This window comes from Hemitrygon akajei, unplaced genomic scaffold (genome assembly GCF_048418815.1).
Source record: "Hemitrygon akajei unplaced genomic scaffold, sHemAka1.3 Scf000088, whole genome shotgun sequence".
NCBI lineage: Eukaryota > Metazoa > Chordata > Chondrichthyes > Myliobatiformes > Dasyatidae > Hemitrygon > Hemitrygon akajei.
The window spans coordinates 35790-62107 of NW_027331974.1; the positions used below are offsets into that span (position 1 = coordinate 35790).

At 48.8% G+C, this 26318-nt stretch overlaps 1 protein-coding gene across 1 annotated transcript; it reads left to right on the plus strand.

Moving 5' to 3' along the window:
* The first annotated feature begins 4201 nt into the window (after positions 1-4201).
* LOC140722761 (uncharacterized) lies at positions 4202-24891 on the plus strand. Its single transcript, XM_073037442.1, has 14 exons — positions 4202-4349; positions 8895-9092; positions 9732-9827; positions 10501-10596; positions 11441-11536; positions 12203-12298; positions 13154-13249; positions 13923-14018; positions 14871-14966; positions 20973-21062; positions 21964-22059; positions 22325-22414; positions 24038-24123; positions 24398-24891. Exons 1-14 carry the CDS (start codon positions 4202-4204, stop codon positions 24470-24472), a joined length of 1455 nt encoding a protein of 484 aa, XP_072893543.1. The 3' UTR covers positions 24473-24891.
* Positions 24892-26318: the final 1427 nt, after the last annotated feature.

Consider the following 26318-nt stretch of genomic DNA (forward strand, 5'->3'; position numbering starts at 1 on the left):
GACAATAGAGGGAGATTGTAGGTGGGGATGGGAGAAAGGTCTGGGATACAAGATGGAGACTGGAGGGAGGAGGTGTGCTGAGAGGGAGCTTTAGACAGTTGTGGGGGTGGAGGGTGGAGAAACAATGGATGCAGGATGGTCCACAGCTCAGGAATTGGTGGTGGGGATCATCTAAGGGAACACTGATCCCCATGGTCAGTCCCAGAATTTCATCCCGACCCATAGCGATGAAGGAGGAGACAGGCGTTCGAACATTCCAGAGGTCTGATCAGCGTAGGGAGCAGAGCACTGCAAATTAAATAAAAGTACAGAAGGGGCAAACGGGGCGGCCATTGTTGGGAAGTAGGTCAGCGATGAGAGTAGGAGTTGTCAGGCTTTAATAAGAAGAGGCTGAGGCCAAAGAAACAGGTTAAGCGGTCTGGTCTTTGTTACCCATCATACAGTGCAGGCAGGGTGGCAGATATGATAGTGGAATAGAAAGATAGAAATATAGAAAACCTGCAGCACAATACAGGCCCTTTGCCTACAAAGCTGTGCCGAACATGTCCTTACCTTAGAACTACCTAGGATTACCCATAGCCTCTATTTTTCTAAGCTCAATGTACCTATCCAGGAGTCTCTTAAAATACCCTATCGTATCCGCCTCCACCACCGTTGCCGGCAGCCCATTCCACGCACTCACCACTCTCTGAGTAAAAAACTTACCCCTGACATCTCCTTTGTACCTACTTCCAAGCACCTTAAAACTATGCCCTCTCGTGCTAGTCATTTCAGCCCTGGGAAAAACCCTCTGACTATCCACACGATCAATGCCTCTCATCATTGAGTACACATCTATCAGGTTACCTCTCATCCTCCGTCACTTCAAGGAGATAAGGCTGAGTTCACTCAACCTATTCTCATAAGGCACGCTCCCCAATCCAGGCAACATCCTTGTAAATCTCCTCTGCACCCTTTCTATGATTTCCACATCCTTCCTGTAGTGAGGTGACCAGAATTGAGCACCATACTCTAAATGGGGTTTGACCTGTGTCCTATATAGCCGCAACATTACCTCTCGGCTTGTAAATTCAATTCCACGATTGATGAAGCCAGTACACCATACGCCTTCTTAACCACAGAGTCAACCTGCACAGCTAATCTGAGCGTCCTTCGGATTCGGACGCCAAGATCCCTCTAATCCTCCATACTGCCAAGAGTCTTACCATTAATACCATATTCTGCCATCATATTTCATCTACCGAAATGAACCACTTCACACTTATCTGGGTTGAACTCCATCTGCCACTTCTCAGCCCAGTTTGGCATCATGTCCCGCTGTAACCTCTGACAGTCCTCCACCCTATCCACAACGCCTCCACCCTTTGTGGCATCAGCAAATTTACTAACCCATCCCTCCACTTCCCCATCCAGGACATTTATAAAAATCACAAAGTGTAAGGGTCCCAGAACAGATCCCTGAGGCACACCACTGGTCACTGGCCTCAATGCAGAATGTGACCCGTCTACAACCACTCTTTGCCTTCTGTTAGCAAAGTAGTTCTGGATCCACAAAGCAATGTCCACTTGGATCCCATGCCTCCTTACATTCTCAGTAAGCCTTTCATGGGGTACCTTATCAAATGCCTTGCTAAAATCCATATACACTACATCTACAGCTCTACCTTCATCAATGTGTTTAGTCACATCTTCATAAAGTTCATTCGGCTCGTAAGGCACCACCTGCCTTTGACAAAGCCATGATGACTATTCATAATCATATAATGCCTCTCCAAATGTTCATAAATCCTGCCTCTCAGGATCTTCTCTATCAAATAACCAACCACTGAAGTAAGACTCACTGTTCTATAATTTCCTGGGCTATTGCTACTCCCTTTCTTGAATAAGGGAGCAACATCCGCAACCCTCCCATCTTCTGGAACCTCTCCTGTCCTCACTGATGATGCAAAGATCATTGCCAGAGGCTCAGCAATCTCCTCCCTTGTTTCCCACAGTAGCCTCGGGTACATCCTGTCTGGTCCCAGTGACTTAACCAACTTAATGCTTTCCAAAGCCTTCAGCACATCCTCGTCCTTAATACCTACATGCTCAAGCTTTTCAGTCCACTGCAAATCATCCCTACAGTCACCAAGATCCTCTTCCATAGTGAATACTGCAGCTAAGTGTTCATTAATACCCTGCCATCTCCTCCGGTTCCATACACACTTTCCCACTGTCACACTTGATTTGTCCTATTCTCTCATGTCTTATCCTCTTGGTCTTCACATACTTGTAGAATGCCTTGGGGTTTTCCTTATTCCTATTGGCCAAGACCTTCTCATGGCCCCTTCTGGCTCTCCTAATTTCATTCTTAAACTCCTCCCTGCTAGCCTTATGATCTTCTAGATCTCCATCATTACCTAGTTTTTTGTACGTTTCATAAGCTCTTTTGACTAGATTTACATCAGCCTTTGTGCACCATGGTTCCTGTACCCTACCATCCTTTCCCTGTCTCATTGGAATGTACCTCTGCAGAATTCCACACAAATATCCCCTGAATGTTTGCCACATTTCTGCTGTATATTTCCCTGAGAACATCTGTTCCCAATTTATGATTCCAAGTCCTTCCAGATAGCCTCATATTTCCCTGTACTCCAATTAAACACTTTCCTAACTTGTTTGTTCTTATCCCTCTCTAGTGCTATGGTAAAGGAGATAGAATTGTGATAACTATCTCCAAAATGCTTCCCCACTGAGAGACCTGACACCTGATCAGGTTCATTTCCCAATACCAGATGAAGTACTCTTGTAGGCTTATCTACATATTGTATAAAAGAAACCTGCCTGAAAACAGATAGCGAACTCTATTCCATCTAAATCACTCACTCCAGGGAGATGCCAATCAATATTTGGGAAATTGAAATCTCCCGCCACAACAACCTGTCTCTGTATCTGCTCCTCAATGTCCCTTTTACTATTGGATGGTCTATAAAAAGCACCCAGTAGAGCAATTGACTCATTCCTGTCCCTAACTTCCACCCACAGAAACTCCATAGACAATCCCTCCATGACTTCCTCCCTTTCTGTAGCCGTGACACTATCTCTGATCAACAGTGCCACATCCCCACCTCTTTTTCTTCCCTCCCTGTCCTTTCGGAAACCTCTAAAGCCTGGCACTTGAAGTAGCCATTCCTACCCCTGCACCATCCAAGTCTCTGTAATGGCCACAACATCATAGCTCCAAGTACTGATCCACGCTCTAAGCTCATCCACTTTATTCATAATACTCCTCGCATTAAAATAGACACATCTCAAACCATCGGTCTGAGCGCGTCCCTTCTCTATCACCTGCCTATCCTCCCTTTCGCACTGTCTCCAAGCTTTCTCTATTTGTGACCCAACCTCCCTTTCCTCCGTCACTTCAGTTTGGTTCCCACACCCCGGCAATTCTATTTTAAGCTCTCCCCCGCATAGCCTTTGCAAACCCACCTGCCAGGATATTTGTCCCCGTCAGATTCAAGTGCAACCCGTCCTTTTTATACAGGTCACACCCACCCCAAAAGAGGTCCCAATGATCCAGAAATCTGAATCCTTTCCCCCTGCTCCAAACTCTCAGCCACACATTTATCCTCCACCTCATTCTATTCCTATACTCACTGTCACGTGGCACAGGCAGTAATCCGGAGATTACTACCTTTGAGGTCCTGCTTCTCAACTTCCTCCCTAACTCCCTGTAGTCTGTTTTCAGGACCTCCTCCCTTTTCTTGCCTATATCGCTGGTACCAATATGGACCACAACCTCTGGCTGTTCTCCTTCCCACTTAAATATATCGTGGACGCAATCAGAAACATCCCGGATCCCGGCACCTGGGAGGCAAACTACCATCCGCGTTTCTTTTCTGCGTGCTCAGAATCGCCTGTGTGACCCCCTAACTATAGAGTCCCCTATCACTGCCGCCATCCTCTTCCTTTCCCTACCCTTCTGAGCCACAGAGCCAGACTCTGCCCCAGAGGCGTGGCCACTGTTGCCTCCTCCAGGTAGGCCGTCTCCTCCAGCAGTACTCAAACAGGAGTACTTATTCTTAAGGGGGAACCACCACAGGGGTACTCTCTAGCATCTGCCTCTTGCCCTTCCCTCTCCCTACTGTTACCCACTTCTCTGTCTCCCGAGGCCCTGGAGTGACTGCCTGCCTATAGTTCCTCTCTATGGTCCCTCTGTAGGATGTGGGAATTCCTGGAACCGGATAGTCTCCCTGATGACTGCACCTGCGGGAGGTGCAGCCGATTCCAGCTCCTGAAAGACCCCATAAAGGAGCTGGAGCTGGAGATGGATGAACTTAGGAATATCCAGCAGGCAGAACAATTGATAGGTATGACTTTTGAACAGGTGTTAGACCCAGAGTGCAGAATTCGGGAAGCAGATGGGTGAACACCGAGAGAGGTAAAGGGAGAAGGTAGTCAGTGTAGAGTGCCCCTGTGGCCATTCCCCTCATCAACAGGTAGGATACTGCTGAGGGGGATGATCTATCTGGGCAAGGCAGCAGCAGCCAGATCAACAGCACTGTGGTCAGCTCTGAACTTCAGAAGGGGAGGGTGAAGTTAGGCAGAGCAATAGTCACAGTGGACTCGATAGTTCGGGGGACAGACAGGAGATTCTGTGGCAGGAAAAGAGACGCCAGGATAATGTGTTGCTTCCTGGGTGCTGGGGTCCAGGATGTCTCTGAGCGATTGCAGAATATTCTGGAAGGGGAGAGTGAGCAGCTGGAGGTCATGGTACATGTTGGTACCAATGAGACAGGAGAGGGATAGAGGTCATGCACAGTAAGTTTAGGGAGTTAGGAAGGAGGCTGAAAAGCAGGACCTCCACGGTGGTAATCTCCGGATTACTCCTGTTGCCACGAGCTCATGAAGGTCAGAACAGGAAGATAGTGCAGATGGCTGAGGAGATGGTGTAGGAGGCAGGGTTTCAAGTTCTTGGATCTTTGGAACCTTTTCTGGGGAAGGGGTGACCTGTACAAGTGGGACAGGTTGCACCTAAACTGGAGGGGAAACAGTATCCTGGGAGGGAGGTTTGCTAATGCTATTCGGGAGGGTTTAAACTAGTGAAGAGGCAGAGGATGGGGTGGTTGGCGCACAATTAGTGACAGATTGTTGGGAATTTTTGAGAAGGATAGACAGATGATACAGCAAAGAAGCACTCAGCCAGATGGTTTGAGATGTGTCTATTTTAATGCAAAGAGTATCATAAACAAGGCAGATGAACTTGGAGCATGGATCAATACATGGAACTGTGATTTTGTGGCCATTACAGTCTCGGATGTCTCAGGGGCAGGAATGGCTGCTGAGTGTGCCGGGCTTTAGATGTGTGAAAAAGGACAGGTAGAGAGGCAAACGAGGTGGGGGAGTAGCACAAATATTCAGGGATAGTATCATGTTTGCAGAAAATGAGGAAGTCATGGAGTCATTGTGGCTGGAAGTCAGAAACAGGAAAGGGCAATAACTCTGCTGTTTTTTTTACAGAACCTTCCCCCCCCCCCCCCCCCCATAGACATCAAGGAGCAGATAGGGAGGCAGATTCTGGAATGGTGCAATAATAAGAGGGGTGTTGTGATGGGTGATTTTAACTTTCCTTACATTGACTGGCATCTCCTTAGAGCAAGGGGTTTGGATGGGATGGAGTTTGTTAGGTGTGTTCAGGAAGATTTCCTGATGCAGATAAGCCAACTGTGGGAGAGGTTGTGGTTGATCTGGTATCAGGAAATGAACCTGGTCAGCTGTCAGGTCTCTCGGTGGGAGAGCATTTTGGAGATAGTGATTACAACTCTATCTCCTTCACCATGGCGCTGGAGAAGGATAGGAGCAGACAATTTGGGAAAATATTTAATTGTGGTGGTGGTGGTGGGGAGAATATGCTATTAGGCAGGAACTTGGGAACATAAATTGGGAGCAGATGTTCTCAGGGAAAAGCATGGCAGAAATATGGCAAATGTTCAGGGAACATTCGCATGGTGTTCTGCAAGGTTTGTTCCATTGAAGCACAGAAAGTATGGTAGGGTAAAGGAACCATGCTGGACAAAGAATGTAGAAAATCTAGATAAGAGAAAAGAAAAGCGTTAAGAGAAAGGTTCAAGAAACTAGGTACTGTTAGAGCTCTAAAAATTACAAGGGTGCCAGGAAGGAGCTCAGGGTTGAAATTAGGAGAGCTAGAAGGGGCCATGAGAAGGCCTTGGTGAGCAGGATTCAGGAGAACCCCAAGGCATTCTACAAGAATGTGAAGAGCAAGAGGATGAGCCGTGGGAGAATAGGACCAGTCAGGAGCAATAGTGGAAATGTGCATGGAGCCAGAGTAAGTAGCGGAGGTACTTAATGAATTCTTTACTTCAGCGGTCATTACTGAAAAGGACCTTGGCATTTGTGGGAATGACTTACAGTGGACTGAAATACTTGAGTATATAGACATTAAGAAAGAGGCTGTGCTGGAACATTTGAAAAATATTAATTTAGATAAGTCACTGGGTCCAGATGAGATATACCCCAGGCTACAGAGGGAAGTGAGGGAAGAGAGTGCTGAGCCTCTGACGGTGATCTTAGCGTCATCAATGTGGACAGGTAAAGTACCAGAGGATTGGAAGGTTGCAAATGCTGTTCTGTTGTTCAAGAAAGGGAGTAGAGATAATCCAGGAAATTATTGACCAGTGAGTCTGACTTCTGTGATGGGCAAGTTGTTGGAGAAGATCCTGAGAGGTAGGATTTATGAGCATGTGGAGAAACATAATCTGATTCGGGATAGTCAGCATGGCTTTGTCATGGGCAGGTCATGCCTTACGAAACTGATTGAATTATTTGAGGATGTAACAAAACACATTGATGAAGGTAGAGCAGTGGATGCAGTGTATATGGATTTTAGTAAGGCATTTGATAATGCTAGGCTCATTCAGAAAATAGTGAGACATGGGATCCAAGTAGATCTTGCTTTGTGGATCCAGAATCAGCTTGCCCACAGAAGGCAAAGGGTGGTTGTAGATGGTTTGTATTCTGCATGGAGGACAGTGACCAGTGGTGTTCCACAGGGATCTGTTCTGGGACCCCTCCTCTTTATGATTTTTATAAATGACCTGGATGAGGAAGTTGGGGGGGGGGGTGGTTAGTAAGTTTGCTGATGACACAGAAGTTGGGGATGTTGTAGATAGTCTGGAGCATTGTCAGAGGTTACAGTGCGACATTGATAGGATGCAGGACTGCTCTGAGAAGTGGCAGATGGAGTTCAACTCAGATAAGTGTGAGGTGCGTCACTTCAGTAGGTCAAATTTGAAGACAATATAATATTAATGGTAAGACTAGTGGCAGTGTGGAGCATCTGAGAGATCTTGGGGTCCATGTCAATAGGACACTCAAAGCTGCTACACAATTTGACAGTGTTGTTACAGCTATACAAGACCTTGGTCAGACCCCAATTGGAGTCCAGTGTTCACTTTTGGTCACCTCGCTACGGGAAGGAATGGGGATACTATAGAGAGAGTGCAGAGGAGATTTACAAGGATATTACCTAGATTGGGGAGCATGCCTTATGGAATAGGTTGAATGAACTTGGCCTTTTCTTCTTGGAGCAATGGAGGATGAGGTGTGACCTGGTAGAGGGGTATAGGATGATGAGAGGCATTGATCCTGTGAATAGTCAGAGGCTTTTCCCAGTTCTGAAATGGCTAACACGAGGGGGCATAGGTTTAAGGTGCTTGGAAGTAGGTACAAGGGGGATGTCAGGACTAAGTTTTTCACATAGAGAGTGGTGGGTGCGTGGAATGCACTGCCGGTGACGGTGGTAGAGGCAGATACAATAGGGTCTTTTAAGAGGCTCTTAGGTAGGTACTTAGAGCTAGAAACATAGAGGGCTATGTTGTAGGGAAATTCCAGACGGTTTCTAGAGGCTGTTTACATCAGCCTTTGTACACCACGGTTACTGTAGAGAAGGGCCTGTAATGTGCTGTAGATTTCTATGTTCGATGTTCTCTTTGCATTGTTGCCATCAGGAAGAAGTTACAGGAGCCTCAGGACACATACCACCAGGTTCAGAAAAAGTTATTACCCCCTAGACATTAGGCTGCTGAACCAGAGGGGTAAAACTTCACTCACCACTCATCCCACTCATAAACTGTTCCCACAACCTATGGACTCACTCTCAAGAACTCTTCATCTCCTGTTCACAATGTTTATTGCTTATTTATTATTATTATTATTATTATTATTATTATTTGTATTTTCACTGTGATGATCTTACAGTCTGCTGCATCACTTTTTATTCTGAGATTCTCCGACTCGAGAATCGGCAGAAAACTCCCGCAGTGTTGAGAGAGACAGGGAGAGGGAGAGGGGGAGAGATAGAGAGAGAGATCGACCACAGAGATTTCCATCCATACATCTGCCACAGTGAAATCCTGATGTTCCTTCTCCCATTGTAGTTGAGAGGGGAGGATGGTCACAGAGAGGAGGGAGGAATGACTGTGAGGAGTTACACGGTGACTGATGAGACATAGAAACGATCGGAGTGGGATTTGAGTAATTCAGTACGTGGACAGAAGGAAATGGGTGAAAACACACTGGAGAGAGGGATGGAGAGAGACGTGGGATGGTGGAGTGGGAGGAATGAGGTGAGTGAGGAGAGAGTGATGACTGTGTGAGGAGAGTCAGACAGAGAGATCAGTGAGAGTGACACTCCAACTGGAGGGAAGGAAGGAGAGACTGACAAGAGAGTGAATGCCGAGAGGGAGATGTGAGGAGAGAGATTTGGGAGACGAGGGTAGAGGTAGTCAGATTTGACCTGGACTTGAGCCTCCCATTCCTGCCATTGAGATCCTTCCTGATCGAACGTAAGACCTGTTCACTACTTTGCTCTTCCTTTGTATATCTTCTTATTGCAGATTCTCAGTCAGACACAACTCGGGAACCCCAGGGATCTGTGACCACAGAACTTGGCCTGGGTTTGACCACCACCACAGCAGGGTCTTCAAGCTCACGTACAGATACCCAGTCAGACACAACTCCGGAACCACAGGGCTCGATGACAGGTGAACCTGTTCCGGGTTTGACCACCACACCAGCTGGGTCTGTGAGCTCAGGTAAAGATCCCTATTTCAGTTCAACTTCCCATTCCCAGTTGTCTATCCAAGGCCTCCTCTACTGACATGATGAGGCCAAACTCAGACTGGAGGGCCAACAACTCATATTCCATCTGGGTAGCCTGCAAACTAATAGCATGAACATTGATTTCTCTAACTTCCAGTAATTTCTCTCCCCTACCACTTCTCTCTAATTCCATTTTTACTCTGGCTCCCCTCTTAACCCCTCTGTTCTCCTCAGTTGCCCATCAACTCCCTCTGGTTCCCACCCCCCCATCTCTTATTCTGTTCACTGCGATTCGATTGCTCCGCCTTCAGCCCTTTACCTCTTCCACATAACACCTCCCAGCTTCTCAAATCAACCCCTCCCTCACACACCCATCTTCCCACTCAACTGGGTTCACCTGTCACCTGCCAGCTGTACTCCTCCCCACCATTCTGGCTTCTTCCCCCTTCCTCTCCAGTGCTGATGAAGGGTCTCAGCCCAAAACATTCACTGTTTATTCCCCTCCAGAGATGCAGCCTGACCTGCTGAGTTCTTCCAGCATTTTGTGTGTTGCTCTGGATTTTCAGAATCTTTCTTCTTTGTGAACTATTGTCCCTGTTGTGTTGTTTAAGCTCTGTATTGCTTTGTTCCAGACATGAAGGTTTCCACATTGGAACAGTCTAAAGGATCGTCTACTAGAGAAGAGACTCAGAATCTGACCTCTATCCCAGCGGGAGACACATCCTCAGGTACCAAGTCTCATGTCCGTCTGTGTTCATTCAGTCTCTCTCACTCTGTGAGGTTGAACCTCCCATGGATCAGTTCACCTACTGGATGTACAGTGCATTGTGGGTAGGGGAGTGATTTATGGAGTCAGTGGATCCTCTGTCCTGTCTGTTGGGTTGGGTTTGGTGAGTCGTGAGGGATGAGGCTCTGTTGGGGGTTGGAGAGAGTGGGGTGGGAGGAATGAAAAGAGAGGGGTGGAGAGACTGAGAGTGACACAGGAGGGAGGTTTCATATGGCTCCATTTATTATCAGAGAATGTATGCTGTGTAGAACCTGAAGTACTTGATCTTTGCAGACATCCATGCTGGAGTGGGAGGAAAGAGAGAGTGATGACTTTGTGCAGAGAGTCAGACAGAGAGATCAGTGAGAGTGACGCTCCAACTAGAGGGAGGGAAGGAGAGACTGAAAAGCGAGTGATGCAGACAGAGTGAATGATGAGAGAGGGAAATGTGCGGAGAGGGATTTGTGAGACAAGGGTAGAGGAATTAAAGAGCAAAGAAGAGTGAAGTGTATGTATTTCAGAGGACAGATTTGACCTGGACTTGAACCTGCTGTTCCTGCCATTGAGTTCCTACCTGATTGAATTTAAAACTTGTTTACTACTTTCCCCATCCTTTGTATATCTTCTTATTACAGATTCCCAGTCAGACACAACTCATGAACCCCAGCGATCTGTAATGGGAGACCCTGGTCTGGGTTTGACCACCACCCCAGCAGGGTCTGCAAATGCAGGTATGTGCGGTGAGGTCATTGAAGGAACAATCTTTCTCTTCTTCAGCCCCAAATATTCACCTGGGCTCTGACTGAGAGTAGTGACTGGTCACAGACATTCATGAGGGAGAGTTGCTGAACAGGGACTGGATGGTTTTGGTATCTCTTCAGATCAGAGACCTCCTTTCCAAATTGTTGTCCCAGTGGCTACCCATTTCAATTCAACTTCCCATTCCCATTCCCGTTCTCACATGTCTGTCCAAGGACTCCTGCACTGACATGATGAGGTCAATCTTTGATTGGAGGAGCAACAGCTCATACTGTGTCTAGGTAGTGTCCAAACTGACAGCATGAACATTGATTTCTCGAACTTCCAGTAATTTATACCCCTACCAATTCCCTCTCTTTCCATCTCTTTTTGGCTCACTATTTAGCCCTTCTGTTCTGCTCACCTGCCCATCATCTCCCTCCGGACACCCTCTTCACTTCCTTTATTCTATGGTCCATTGTCCTCTCCAATGGGATTAGTCCTCCTTCAGCCCTTTACTTCTTCTATGTATCACCTCCAAGCTTCTCAAATCATCCCCTCCCTCACCCACCCACCTTGCCACTCACCTGCCAGCTTTACTCCTCCCCACCTCTTTATTCTGGCTTCTTCCCCTTCCTCTCCAGTGCTGATGAATGGTCTCAGCCCAAAACATTCGCTGTTTATTCCCCTCCAGAGATGCAGTCTGACCTGCTGAGTTCTTCCAGCATTTTGTGTGTTGCTCTGGATTTTCAGCATCTGCAGAATCTCTCATCTTTATGAATTATTGTCCCTGTTTAATCTCTGCCACTCTCCCATGTCTCTGTTACTTTGTTCCAGGCCTGGAGACTTCAACACTGGATCAGTCTACAGGATTGTCTACTGGAGAACACACCCAGGAACTGTCCTCTGTCCCAGCAGGAGACACATCCTCAGGTACCAAGTCTCATGTCTGTCTGTGTTCATTCAGTCTCTGTCACTCTGTGAGGTTGAACCTCCCATGGATCAGTTCACCTACTGGATGTACAGTGCATTGTGGGTAGGGGTGTGAATGATGGAGTCAGTGGTTCCTCTGTCCTGTCTGTTGGGTTGGGTTTGGTGAGTCGTGAGGCTCTGCTGGGGGTTGGAGAGAGTGGGGTGGGAGGAAAGAAAAGAGAGGGGTGTAGAGACTGAGAGTGACACAAGAGGGAAGTTTCAAATGGCTCCATTTATTATCAGAGAATGTATGCTGTGTAGAACCTGAAGTACTTGATCTTCGCAGACATCCATGCTGGAGTGGGAGGAAAGAGAGAGTGATGACTGTGTGAGGAGAGTCAGACAGAGAGATCAGTGAGAGTGATGCTCCAACCGGAGGGAAGGAAGGAGGGACTGAAAAGAGAGTGATGCAGACGGAGTGAATGCTGAGAGAGGAGGATGTGAGGAGAGGGATTTGTGAGACAAGGGTAGAGGAATTAAAGAGCAAAGAAGAGTGAAGTGTATGTATTTCAGAGGACAGATTTGACCTGGACTTGAACCTCCTGTTCGTGCCATTGAGTTCCTTCCTGATTGAACGTAAAACTTGTTTACTACTTTCCCCATCCTTTGTATATCTTCTTATTACAGATTCCCAGTCAGACACAACTCATGAACCCCAGCGATCTGTAACGGGAGTCCCTGGTCTGGGTTTGACCACCACCCCAGCAGGGTCTGCAAATGCAGGTATGTGTGGTGAGATCATTGAAGGGAACAATCTTTATCTTCTTCAGCCCCAAATATTCATCTGGGCTCTGACTGAGAGTACTGACTGGTCAGAGACATTCACGAGGGAGAGTTGCTGAACCGGGTCTGGATGGTTTTGGTATCTCTTCAGATCAGAGACCTCCTTTTCAAATTGTTGTCCCAGTGGCTCCCATTTCAATTCAACTCCCCATTCCCGTTCCCACATGTATGTCCAAGGCCTCCGCCACTGACATGATGAGGTCAAACTTTGATTGGAGGGGCAACACCTCATACTGTGTCTGGGTCGTGTCCAAACTGACAGCATGAACATTGATTTCTCGAACTTCCAGTAATTTATACCCCTACCAATTCCCTCTCCTTCCACCTCTCTTTGGCTAACTATTTAGCCCTTCTGTTCTGCTCACCTGCCCTTCATCTCCCTCTGGACACCCTCTTCACTTCCTTTATTCTATGGTCCACTGTCCTCTCCGATTGGATTAGTCCTCCTTCAGCTCTTTACTTCTATGTATCACCTCCAAGCTTCTCAAATCATCCCCTCCCACACCCACCCACCTTCCCACTCACCTGGCTTCACCTATCACCTGCCAGCTTTACTCCTCCCCACCTCTTTATTCTGGCTTCTTCACCCTTCCTTTCCAGTGCTGATGAAGGGTCTCAGCCCAAAACATTCACTGTTTATTTCCCTCCAGAGATGCAGTCTGACCTGCTGAGTTCTTCCAGCATTTTGTGTGTGTTGCTCTGGATTTTCAGCATCTGCAGAATCTCTCATCTTTATGAATTATTGTCCCTGTTTAATCTCTGCCACTCTCCCATGTCTCTGTTAATTTGTTCCAGATCTGGAGGCTTCAACACTGGATCAGTCTACAGGATTGTCTACTGGAGAGCACACCCGGGAACTGTCCTCTGTCCCAGCGGGAGACACATCCTCAGGTACCAAGTCTCATGTCGGTCTGTGTTCATTCAGTCTCTCTCACTCTGTGAGGATGAACCTCCCATGGACCAGTTCACCTACTGGATGTACAGTGCATTGTGGGTAGGGCTGTGAATGATGGAGTCAGTGGTTCCTCTCTCCTGTCTGTTGGGTTGCGTTTGGTAGGTCGTGAGGGGTGAGGCTCTGTTGGGGGTTGGAGAGAGTGGGGTGGGAGGAATGAAAAGACAGGGGTGGAGAGACTGAGAGTGACACAAGAGGGAAGTTTCAAATGGCTCCATTTATTGTCAGAGAATGTATGCTGTGTAGAACCCGAAGTACTGTATCTTCGCAGTCATCCATGCTGGAGTGGGAGGAATGAGAGATTGATGACTGTGTGCGGAGAGTCAGACAGAGAGATCAGTGAGAGTGATGCTCCAACTAGAGGTAGGGAAGGAGAGACTGAAAAGAGAGTGATGCAGACAGAGTGAATGCTGAGAGAGGGAGATGTGAGGAGAGGGATTTGTGAGACAAGGGTAGAGGAATTAAAGAGCAAAGAAGAGTGAAGTGTATGTATTTCAGAGGACAGATTTGACCTGGACTTGAACCTGCTGTTCCTGCCATTGAGTTCCTACCTGATTGAACATAAAACTTGTTTACTACTTTCCCCATCCTTTGTATATCTTCTTATTACAGATTCCCAGTCAGACACAACTCATGAACCCCAGCGATCTGTAACGGGAGACCCTGGTCTGGGTTTGACCACCACCCGAGCAGGGTCTGCAAATGCAGGTATGTGTGGTGGGGATCATTGAAGGGAACAATCATTCTCTTCTTCAGCCCCAAATATTCATCTGGGCTCTGACTGAGAGTAGTGACTGGTCACAGACATTCACGAGGGGAGTTGCTGAACAGGGACTGGATGGTTTTGGTATCTCTTCAGATCAGAGACCTCCTTTTCAAATTGTTGTCCCAGTGGCTCCCATTTCAATTCAACTTCCCATTCCCATTCCCACATGTATGTCCAAGGCCTCCGCCACTGACATGATGAGGTCAAACTTTGATTGGAGGGGCAACACCTCATACTGTGTCTGGGTCGTGTCCAAACTGACAGCATGAACATTGATTTCTTGAACTTCCAGTAATTTATACCCCTATCAATTCCCTCTCCTTCCACCTCTTTTTGGCTCACTATTTAGCCCTTCTGTTCTGCTCACTGCCCATCATCTCCCTCCGGACACCCTCTTCACTTCCTTTATTCTCTGGTCCATTGTCCTCTCCGGTGGGATTAGTCCTCCTTCAGCCCTTGTTCTATGTATCACCTCCAAGCTTCTCAAATCATCTCCTCCCTCACCCACCCACCTTCCCACTCACCTGGCTTCACCTGTCACCTGCCAGCTATACTCCTCCCCACCTCTTTATTCTGGCTTCTTCTCCCTTCCTCTCCAGTGCTGATGAAGGGTCTCAGCCCAAAACATTCACTGTTTATTCCCGTCCAGAGATGCAGCCTGACCTGCTGAGTTCTTCCAGCATTTTGTGTGTGTTGCTCTGGATTTTCAGCATCTGCAGAATCTCTCATCTTTATGAATTATTGTCCCTGTTTAATCTCTACCACTCTCCCATGTCTCTGTTACTTTGTTCCAGACCTGGAGGCTTCCACAAAGGATCAGTCCGATGGATCATCTACAGGACAACCCACCCCATCACCATCCTCTGTCTCAGCAGGACAGACAACTTCAGGTATTAGTTCTTTTGCCATCGGGGTCTCTCAGTCTCTCTCTGTGATGTCGAACTTCTCACAGACCAATTCAGCTGTTGGATGTGCGTCGTAACGGGCTGCCAATGAGTGTTCAGTTATTCATCCCACCTGTCTGTGTGAAATTTCTGCGAAGTTCAAGAGAGCTCACATTTGGTGAAGGCATTTGCTTCGTCATTAGCCACTGGTGACTCAAAGGGAAGGAGGGATAGTTGGGAAGGTAGGGCAGGACAGGAGAGAGCACCAACAAGGGAATGGAGGGGAATGTGTAAGATAGAGTAGTGGAGGGAGGATGGTGACTGGATGGATGGAAATGGGGCGAGTGAATGTAGAAGTGGGTAGAAAGAGGGCTAATTGGAGGGGAAAGGCAGACAAGGAGGGAATGAGGTATGAGAGGGTCCCATAGAGTTGGGGGAGGAGTTGGGGAAGAGGTGGCTGGAGATGAAGTGATGCTGAAGATTCACAGGTCCACAGCTGGACAGTGCAGATCAGGATCAATGCTGGGGATCATTGAAGGAAACTCTGGGAATATTTGTTTCATCGCTCACCGCTGGTGCCTGGAATGTGGTGAATGTTGTTTCAGTGTTTAAAGAGGGCAACGAGGATGGGACATGGATATCGACGGGACTCGGGTTCACTGGCAGATGCTGGGCTATCAAATGGGTTGAGTCGGGATGGGATGGCCGAGGGATTGGAGATTGGTCATCATGTTGGGATCGGAGGAGATGCCTGGAGAATTGTAGCTCCTGTGGTGGGTGGGAATACACAGGACACCTGCTGAATAGTGGACGTTATATGGAGGTTGGGCAGGACTATGGTGCATCAGGGTATTGGGTGGTTTTTGAAGTGTTTGGGAATCAGAGGGCATTAGGGGACTTGGTGGACACAGTGAGAGGGATGATTGAGCTGAGAGTGATGGAGTAAGTGTCAAAGGGATGTTCTGAGAGGTCAGAGAGAAAGACTGACAGATCAGAGGGAAGAAACTAGTGAGAAATGAGAGAAGGGGAGATAGGAACTGTGACAGGATGGAGAGAGAAGGTATGTTGGACCACAGTTGTTGGACAGAGTAATAGAGGAAAGTGGGATGTATTGGGTGAGTAGCAGACAAACTGAGGAGACAGTGTGGTGGTGTCTGGGAGAGGGAGGGATGGAGTGTCTAACAGGAGAAAGATGGAGTGAATTGCGAGGGTTGTGTTTGTGGAGTGGGGGAGAACTAAGGGGAGGGATTTCAGTGTCTCAGATAGGAAGGATGGATGGTTATGAGAGAAGAATGGGGTGTGAGATTAAAGAAGAGGGTTGACTGAAGAGGGAGGTGTGAATGGCCCGGGGGGGGGGGGGTGGGGAGAATAGTGTGGAGTTTGAGGTTTAACCCATTTGATTTTAGTTGATAGTTTCTTCCTGTGTTGTTACCTCCCATCTCCCCAGTGGTGTTCCCCCACACCACAGTTAGTTCTCTGACTGGTTCACATTCGTAGTGAACTAGTGGGAACCCAGGAAGCAATGACTGAGAACCTGGGCTGGGTTTGTCCACCACCAGATCTGGTGTCAGAGGAGAAGATCACTGAGGGGAATGTTTCTCTCCCTGTTCAATCTGGGAATAGAGATTCATAATTGGAAGTGGCATCACAGGTAGATCGGGTCGTGAAGAGAGCGTTTGGCAGTTTGGCCTTCATAAATCAAAGTATTCGGTCGTGATGTTATGGTGAAGTTGTATAAAGCTTTGGCAGGGCCTGATTTGGAATATTGTCAGCTGCTGGCAGGAAAGACATCAATAAGATTTGACAGAGTTCGGGGAAAATTTACAAGGATATTGCTGGGACTTGAGGACCTGGGTTATAGTGAAAGGTTCAATAGGTTTGGGCTTCATTCCCTGGAATGAAGGAGAATGAGGGGAGATTAGATGGAGGTATATATAATGATGAGGGTACAGGTCGTGTCAATACAAGCTTTTCCACTGACATTACAGAGGTCATGGGTTAAGGGTGAAAGGTGAAATAGTTAAGGGGGAACCTGACAATAGACAATAGATCTAAAGTACTCATTAAATTCTTCTGCCATTTCTCTGTTTCCCATAACAATTTCACCTAATTCATTCTTCAAGGGCCCAACATTGTTCTTAACTATCTTCTTTCTCTTCACATACCTAAAAAAGCTTTTGCTATCTTCCTTTATATTCCTAGCTAGCTTGCGTTCGTACCTCATTTTTTTCTCCCCATATTGTCTTTTTGGTTAAGTTCTGTTGTTCCTTAAAAACTTCCCAATCATCTGTCCTCCCACTCACCTTAGCTCTGTCATACTTCCTTTTTTTTAATGCTATGTAATCTCTGACTTCCTTTGTCAACCACTGTGGCCCCTTTCCCCCCTTTGAATCCTTCCTTCTGTGGGGGATGAACTGATTTTGCACCTTGTGCATTATTCCCAAGAATACCTGCCATTGCTGTTCCACTGTCTTTTCTGCTAGGCTATCCATCCAGTCAACTTTAGCCAGCTCCTCCCTCATGGCTCCATAGTTTCCCCTGTTCAACTGCAACACTGACACCTCCGAGCTGCCCTTATCCTTCTCAAATTACAGATAAGAACTTATCATATTATGATCACTACCTCCTAATGGCTCCCTGACTGCAAGATCGCTTATCAAATCCTGTTCATTACATAACACTAAATCCAGAATAGTCTTGTCCCTGGTCGGCTCTCGTACAAGCTGTTCCAAGAATGCATCCCGTAGGCACTCTACAAACTCCCTATCCTGTGGTCCAGCACCAACCTGATTCTCCCAGTTCACCTGCATGTTGAAATCCCCCATAACTACTGCAACATTACCTTTGCCACATGCCAATGTTAACTCCCTATTCAACTTGCACCCAATATCCATGCTACTGTTTGGTGGCCTGTAGACAACACCCATTTGGGTCCTTTTGCCCTTACTGTTCCTCAGTTCTGTCCACACAGACTCTACTTCTCCTGATCCTATGTCCCCCCTTGCAAAGGACTGAATCTCATTCCTCACCAACAGGGCCACCCCACCCCCTCTGCCCACATTTCTGTCCCTACGATAGCACGTATACCCTTGAACATTCATTTCCCAGGTCTGATCTCCCTGCAGCCATGTCTCCATTATCCCAACAACATCATAGTTACCCATTCGCACCTGGGCTTCAAGCTCATCCGCCTTATTCCTGACACTTCGTGCATTCAGATATAGAATTTTTAGCCCATTTCTCCTCTCTCTGTTTGAATCGCTGTCTATTGTGCTTAACCCAGCTGCCCGAACTCCCATCGGGCTATACGCCCCTAGAATTTTGTTGTCCTTCCTACATTTACTTATTCTTTCAACACATTTAACTCCATGTTCCGTCAGACCATCCCTCTGTACATGTGTCCTCCTTATCACTTGTTCCGCCTCACCTTTCTCTACTACACACTTAATATTCCAGAACCGTGTAGTCCCCCCCTGTCCTTTATTCTTCCTCTCGCCATCCTCTCTCACATTCTGGATCCCCGCCCGCCGCAAATTTAGTTTAAACCCCCCCAAGAAGCACTAGCAAACTTCCCTGCAAGAATGTTAGTACCACTCCAGTTCAGGTGTAAACCGTCCCTTCGGAACAGATCCCACCTTCCCTGGAACAAAGCCCAATTATCTACAAACCTGAAGCCCTCCATCCTGCACCATCCTCTCAGCCACGTATTAATCTTTCTGTTCCTTGCCTCACTCGCACGTGGCACAGGTAGCAATCCAGAGATTGTTACCCTGGGGGTCCTTCTCTTCAGCTTCGCACCTAACTCCCTACGCAGGACCCCCTCACTCATCTGACCCACGTCATTGGTCCCTACATGGACCACAACATCTGGATTCTTGCCCTCCCTCTCGAGAATAACCTGCACCCGATTTGAGATGTCTCGGACCCCGGCAGCAGGGAAGCAACATACCATCCGAGACTCCCGATCTTCCCCACAAAATCTCCTATCCGCCCCCCTGACTATAGAATCCCCTATCAATACCGCTCTCTTCTCTTCCCTCCTCCCCTTCCTAGTCGCGGGTTCAACCTCAGTGCCAGAGTCAGGACCACTGCAGCTTGTTCCTGGTAGGTCATCCCCACCAACAGTATCCAAAACAGTATACTTATTTTTGATGGGAACAGCCACAGGAGTGCTCTTCTCTCTCTGTCTGCTCCCCCTGCCTCTCTTGACTGTCACCCATTTGCCTACCTCCTGTCTTTTCGGTGTGACTACCTCCCGATAACTCTTATCTATCTCTGCCTCTGTCTCCCGACTGATCCGTAGTTCATCCAGCTCCTGCTCCAATTCCCTAACTCGGTCTGATAGGAGCTGCAGCTGGATGCACCTATTGCAGGTGTGGTCATCAGGGACAACTGTGTTGACCCTGACCTCCCACATACTGCATACGGAGCACACCGCTGCTCAAACTGTCTCCCCCATCACCTGATCCCAGATTAGTCAGAATAAATGAAAAACAGGCTACTTGCCGAAGTCCTCTTGAGCCGAAGCCCAGCACTCTGCTCCTGCGCACTCCGCTGCCCGCTCCTGAAAGTGGGCCGCTTTGTAAAGCCCGCGCTCGCCGCTGATGTCACCCGCGCTCGCGCAGCTTTACCTTCCTCCTCAGGTATTCTCCAGGTAGGTCCGAGGGTCTCAGCCTACCTACAACGGCTGATCCTCCGATCTCCACTCGTCTGTCGATCACGAACACTCCTTACTCCCACTCCGCTGCCCGCTCCTGAAAGTGGGCCGCTTTTTAAAGCCCGCGCTCGCTGCTGACGTCACCCGCACTTGCGCAGCTTTACCTTCCTCCTCAGGTAGGTCCGACGGTCTCGGACCTGAGGGTCAACCTCTTCACTCAGAGGGTACTGAGAGTGTGGAATGAGCTGTCAGTGAAGTGGTGGATGTGGGTTTGAATGCAGCACTGAGGAGACGTTTGGATAAGTACAAGGATGGGAACAGTATGGGGGACTATGGTCCAAGTGTGGGTCAATGAGAATAGGCAGAATAGCAGGTTGCACAGACTAGACCCTGTAGCTCAACACTCTGTGTCGGACTGGGGAATACACGAACAACGGAAACCCATTAAAGTCCTTGTGATGTCTGCCGCACATCTCCACAGATCTGGGTGTTTAGTTTGTGTGTGATGGAGATGAGTGGAGGAGGGGTCAGAGGATTAGAGAGTGTGGAGGGGAGGGGATGAGAGACAGCAGAAGAGATAAGGGACAGGGTAGGAGAGGAGATGAGAGAGGGGAAGTGAGTGAGGGAGAGTGGAAGGAAGGGACAGCATGGGGAGGAGGGAGAAGATGAACAGTGTAGGTCAGGAGAGAATTGAATGGGGGGGAAGAAGGGCTATGGATGACGGAGGTTGAGAGAGGGTCTGTGGGGTGAAGGGTATGCAGGTAAGTGCTGAAGGAGTAGTGGAGGACTGACAGTGGGGGAGGTAAAGGAGGGAGGGGAGGGCAGGAGAGGGGAATAAAGAGAATGGAGGGGAGATTGTGACAGAGAGAAGAGGGGAGAGTGGAGAATCGTGGATGGAACTGGTGAGTAGTCTGTAGGGGAGTGAGGATAGTGAATGCAGAGAGGAGTGAGGGGGAGTGAAGTAAGAGAGTGGTAGGAAGGAGGGTTGGATGGAGTGAATGACAGATTGGAGGGGAAATTCGGGTCTACGAAGGGGCAATTGAGTGGACGGGGTAAGAGGTGGCTGGAGAGGAAGTGACACTGGAAGTATACAGACCCACAGCTGGACAGTGTAGGTCAGGAATCAGTGGTGGGGATCATTGAAGAAACACTGATCCCCATGTTGATTCCTGAACTTCGTCCTGACTCCCACTGAAGGGAATGATCAGGGGTGACAGGGAATTGGGAGAGACAGTGAAGAGACCCTGTGTGATGTTGGTTTCTACACGCACCTATTCCTCTGTTCCTCTGACTCATGATGATTGCTTCAGTGTCTCCACTCTCTCACTCTCTCTGTTCCTCTATTCTACACACAGGTAGTTCCACAGGGAAACAGACCGATGGGTCAGTGTCTGGAGAACACACCCAGAAATCATCCTCTGTCCCAGCAGGAGACACGAGCCCAGGTGTGAATTCTTCTGTCTGTATGGATTCAATCTCACACTGTAAAATACAGCTTCTCAGGGACCAGTTTACCTGCTAGATGCAGGGGATGGGGTGTGAATGATGGAGTGAGAGGTTCCTCTCTCCTCCCTGTGACAAATTTCAGCACCATCCAGGATCACTACAAGGGAGGGTGTTGTACAATTATAACGTGGGCAGTAATGGCCTTGGTCTGAGTTTAGTCCATGGGCCGGGTGAGGTGGGTTGGTTACCAGAGCAAGAGGACTGAGCTAGGGTAGTGTTAGGATGGGATGGATGAGGGATCGGACAATGATCATTGTGTGTTGGGGTGGTGGGAAACACTGAGAGGGTCAAGGCCCCAATGACCAGGTGGGAACTGACTGGATACCTGGTGAGTCCATGGAGGTTAGTGATATTGGGGAGTTTTGGAAGAGTTGGGACATGAGAGTGCATTGTTGGTCTTCGCAGTGGAGAATGGTGAAGTTTTGAAGTAACGTCGTATCTGTATGTAGAGATTGTTTTTGTGACGTGTTGAATAGGGTCAGGATTGGGGTTGGAGAGTGTGAGGTGGAGTGAGTGAGCAGAGAGGGGTGGATGTTGGACTGGAGATGCTAAAGGAGAGAAGATGATTCATGCTTGACAACGACCTGATAAGACTCTGCACGCTCGGGAAATGGTAGTGGGATTCACTGAAGGGAACCCTCATTGCCATGTTCAGTTGCAGAAATTCATGCTGAGGAGAGAGACCTGGAGTCATGGTGGTTTGGGAGGGAGAGTCAGAATAGGGAATTGGATATTGTTGGTTTCTTCACACACCCCATCCCCTTTCCCTCAGACTCATGTCTTGTTTAATGATCTGTTTCTGTGTTTCCACTCTCGTGTTTCTCCATTCCTTTATTCCAGGTTTCTGGACTTACACAGGGAAACAGTCTGAAAGGTCATCCACTGGAGATTTTCCCCAAGAAACTTCTTCAGACCCAGCTCGAGATACAGCCTCAGGTACCAAGTCTTGCGAACGTGTGTCATTCCATAACTTTGTAACCTGGAAGTTCTCATGAGCCGATTCAAAGTTGAAGTTTATTGTAATTCAACCATGCATTTATATATAGGGAAGTGAAACAATCATTCCTGTGTCAAACTGAGGGCAGTGAGGGGAGGATTGGGAAGGAGAGGGATGGTGTCAGTTTCACCACAGACCCAGTCTCCCATTCCCTGAACTCCTGTCCCACTGTGATGACCTGTTTTGGGTGTTCCTTCATTGCAGACCAGGAGACTTCCACAGGGGAACAGCCCAAAGGATCAACTACTGGAGGGTGTATACAGAAACCGTCCTCCGCCCCAATGGATACCTCAGGTACAAAGTCTTGGGACTGTTGGAGACATTTGATCATTTCCACTCCTCCACTCCCTTCTCCCCCTCTCCCCCTCTCCCCCATTGCCCCAGTCCCCCACTCCTGCGCCCATTCACCTGCTCGACCTGCAGTGCAGGGCACATGAATGACAGAGTCAGGGGAGACAATGGGCCAAGAGGCCAGTAGGTGGCTGGAGAGGGTAAGTGTGGAGACCAGGGAGAGGGTCAGAGTATCCGGGAGAAAGGGTGTGTGGGGTTGTTATGACAGGAAAGTGATGGGGAGACGGAATAGCATTCATCATTAAAGACACCCATCACTCAGTAATCCCTCTTCACATTGCTATCGCAAAGGAAGAGGAACAGGAGCCTGAAGACACACAATCAGCATTTCACGAACAGATTCTTCCCTCCATCATCAGATTTCTGAATGGACAATGAACCCATGATCACTACTTCCATTACTTTGTCCTCTCTTTGTGCACTGCTGGTTTGTAAATGTATGTTTATGTGGGAGGCGATTATGCCGGTGACATTAAACCTGATTCTGAATAGAGAGACCTGATGTCACTGAGGAAGGGAATGACTGGATGTGGTGGGAGGGATGTGTGGGTGAGGAGAGATGATTGGAGTGATTGAGGAGGGAGAGGGTGACTGAGGAGTGGAGGGGGAATAGAGAGACCTGATGTCACTGAGGAAGGGAATAACTGGATGTGGTGGGAGGGATGTGTGGGTGAGGAGAGATGGTCGGAGTGATTGAGGAGGGAGAGGGTGACTGAGGAGTGGAGGGGGAATAGAGAGACCTGATGTCACTGAGGAAGGGAATGACTAGATGTGGTGAGAGGGATGTGTGGATGAGGAGAGATGGTCGGAGTGATTGAGGAGGGAGAGGGTGACTGAGGAAGGAAATGACTGAATGTGGTCGGAGGGATGTGTGGGTGAGGAGAGATGGTCGGAGTGATTGAGGAGGGGGAGGGTGACTGAGGGGTGGTGAGGGGGAGTGGGAGCTGACTGATGTCTGATACAGCCTGAATACAGAGAGATGGTGAGTGAATGAGGGAGGTTTCTTGCCAGTTTCCATGACGTGTTCATCCAAGAGTCTATTCTCCGTGTGATCATAAGTCTTCACTCCTCGTTAACACACTACACACAATAGCAGCGGCTCTAATCTTCTGTACCAGTGACCATGTACTGCTCTAATCTTACATGTGGATATAACTGACATCATTTCCCATGTCCATAAAACTGTCCAATGCAGGTAATTGGGAAATCCCACATTCCATGTCTCTGTCTCTCACTCTGGATTCATCCTTCTCTTTCTTTTCTCACTACCACTTTCCACCCTCCTCACTGTCTGCCCCTCCCTCGTTCTCTGCCTCTCTTCACTACCTGTGCACACTCTCTCCCTGACCCCACCCCTGCCCTTTTCTCACACTCTCCCTGTCCCTGTCTAAATGAATATTGACATAGATATTTGATGAGGGTGTGGAGAGGAATCAAGGTTTGCAAGGGTGGGCAGTGGGGGAGAAGAGATTGCACGATCGAAGTGACAAAGATGAGGGAGCACATCCTGTGAGCAGCACTTGACCTGACAGTGACACCATGTTGACACTGGGCTGTTTTGTTCAGGAGAAGAGGACGGGTGGATTGACGTGCAGGTGACAGCGAGTGGAGACATGAGTGAGGAAGAAGTGCGGGAAGCCATTCGAAACAAGGTGAGAGAGTGAGCTGAACGGGATGGGGTGGAGGGAGGGCGGAACACGGGGACAAATATCCTCTCCTCCCCCTTGCCACCTTCCCCTCCACCACCCAAACCCTCATTTCTGTATCACCAACTCAATTTTCTCTCCTCTCATCCTCCTCTTTCCTCTTAGCTCCCTCCCTCTCTGTCACACCTCTGCCTACTGTCTCGATGCTCCTCTCCTCCCGTCAATCCTTTAACTTCACCTTCCTCGACGATCATTCATCTTTCCTCCTCTGTGGCCGCAGCTCCGGGAGATGTTCGATGATCCGGATCCTCAGATCGAGCTTGTGCAGTGCACGTCGGAGCCTCCAGAGGAGTGAGGGAGTGATCCGTCAACAAGTGAAGGAGTCTGCAGTTCCATCTCCCTGACACTTTACACCCTCTCCCTTACTCCAGCCTGTCTTTAGACTAGTATACGGCTCACAGAGGGTTAATCCTAGGAGAGCCCTGAGATGTTGCTACACTCTGCTGATTCCCCAGTGTGCCGCAGCCTGCGAGCTTTTAGTTGGTCACATTGTGAAGTACGATCCCATTGAGTAGTGACGCAAGAAGCCTAGAACTGAGAGTGAGCACACAGACCCGGCCTGTTCCAGGAGGAGCAGATATCCCAAATGAGATTAATCACAGAACATCCCAGGTATGGTCCCCATAAACACCGACACCCCTCACTACAGGACTGTCAGTGTGAGACACACACCTTCCGCAGTGTACGGTCTGTAAACACCGACACCCCTCACTACAGGACCGGGTCAGTGTGAGACGTCACACACCTTCCACAGTGTACGGTCTGTAAACACCGACACCGCTCACTACAGTACTGGGTCAGTGTGAGACGTCACACACCTTCCACAGTGTCTGGTCCCGTAAACACCGACACCCCTCACTACAGGACTGGGTCAGTGTGAGACGTCACACACCTTCCACAGTGTACGGTCTGTAAACACCGACACCCCTCACTACAGGACTGGGTCAGTGTGAGACACACACCTTCCGCAGTGTACGGTCTGTAAACACCGACACCTCTCACTAAAGGACCGGGTCAGTGTGAGACGTCACACACCTTCCACAGTGTACGGTCTGTAAACACCGACACCCCTCACTACAGGACCGGGTCAGTGTGAGACGTCACACACCTTCCACAGTGTACGGTCTGTAAACACCGACACCCCTCACTACAGGACCGGGTCAATGTGAGACGTCACACACCTTCCACAGTGTACGGTCTGTAAACACCGACACCCATCACTACAGGACCGGGTCAGTGTGAGACGTCACACACCTTCCACAGTGTACGGTCTGTAAACACCGACACCCCTCACTACAGGACCGGGTCAGTGTGAGACGTCACACACCTTCCACAGTGTACGGTCTGTAAACACCGACACCCCTCACTACAGGACCGGGTCAGTGTGAGACGTCACACACCTTCCGCAGTGTACGGTCTGTAAACACCGACACCCCTCACTACAGGACCGGGTCAGTGTGAGACGTCACACACCTTCCACAGTGTACGGTCTGTAAACACCGACACCCCTCACTACAGGACCGGGTCAATGTGAGACGTCACACACCTTCCACAGTGTACGGTCTGTAAACACCGACACCCCTCACTACAGGACCGGGTCAGTGTGAGACGTCACACACCTTCCACAGTGTACGGTCTGTAAACACCGACACCCCTCACTACAGGATCGGGTCAGTGTGAGATGTCACACACCTTCCACAGTGTACGGTCTGTAAACACCGACACTCCTCACTACAGGACTGGGTCAGTGTGAGACGTCACACACCTTCCACAGTGTACGGTCTGTAAACACCGACACTCCTCACTACAGGACCGGGTCAGTGTGAGACGTCACACACCTCCCACAGTGTACGGTCTGTAAACACCGACACCCCTCACTACAGGACTGGGTCAGTGTGAGACGTCACACACCTTCCACAGTGTACGGTCTGTAAACACCGACACCCCTCACTACAGGACCGGGTCAGTGTGAGACGTCACACACCTTCCACAGTGTACGGTCTGTAAACACCGACACCCCTCACTACAGGACCGGGTCAGTGTGAGACGTCACACACCTTCCACAGTGTACGGTCTGTAAACACCGACACCCCTCACTACAGGACCGGGTCAGTGTGAGACGTCACACACCTTCCACAGTG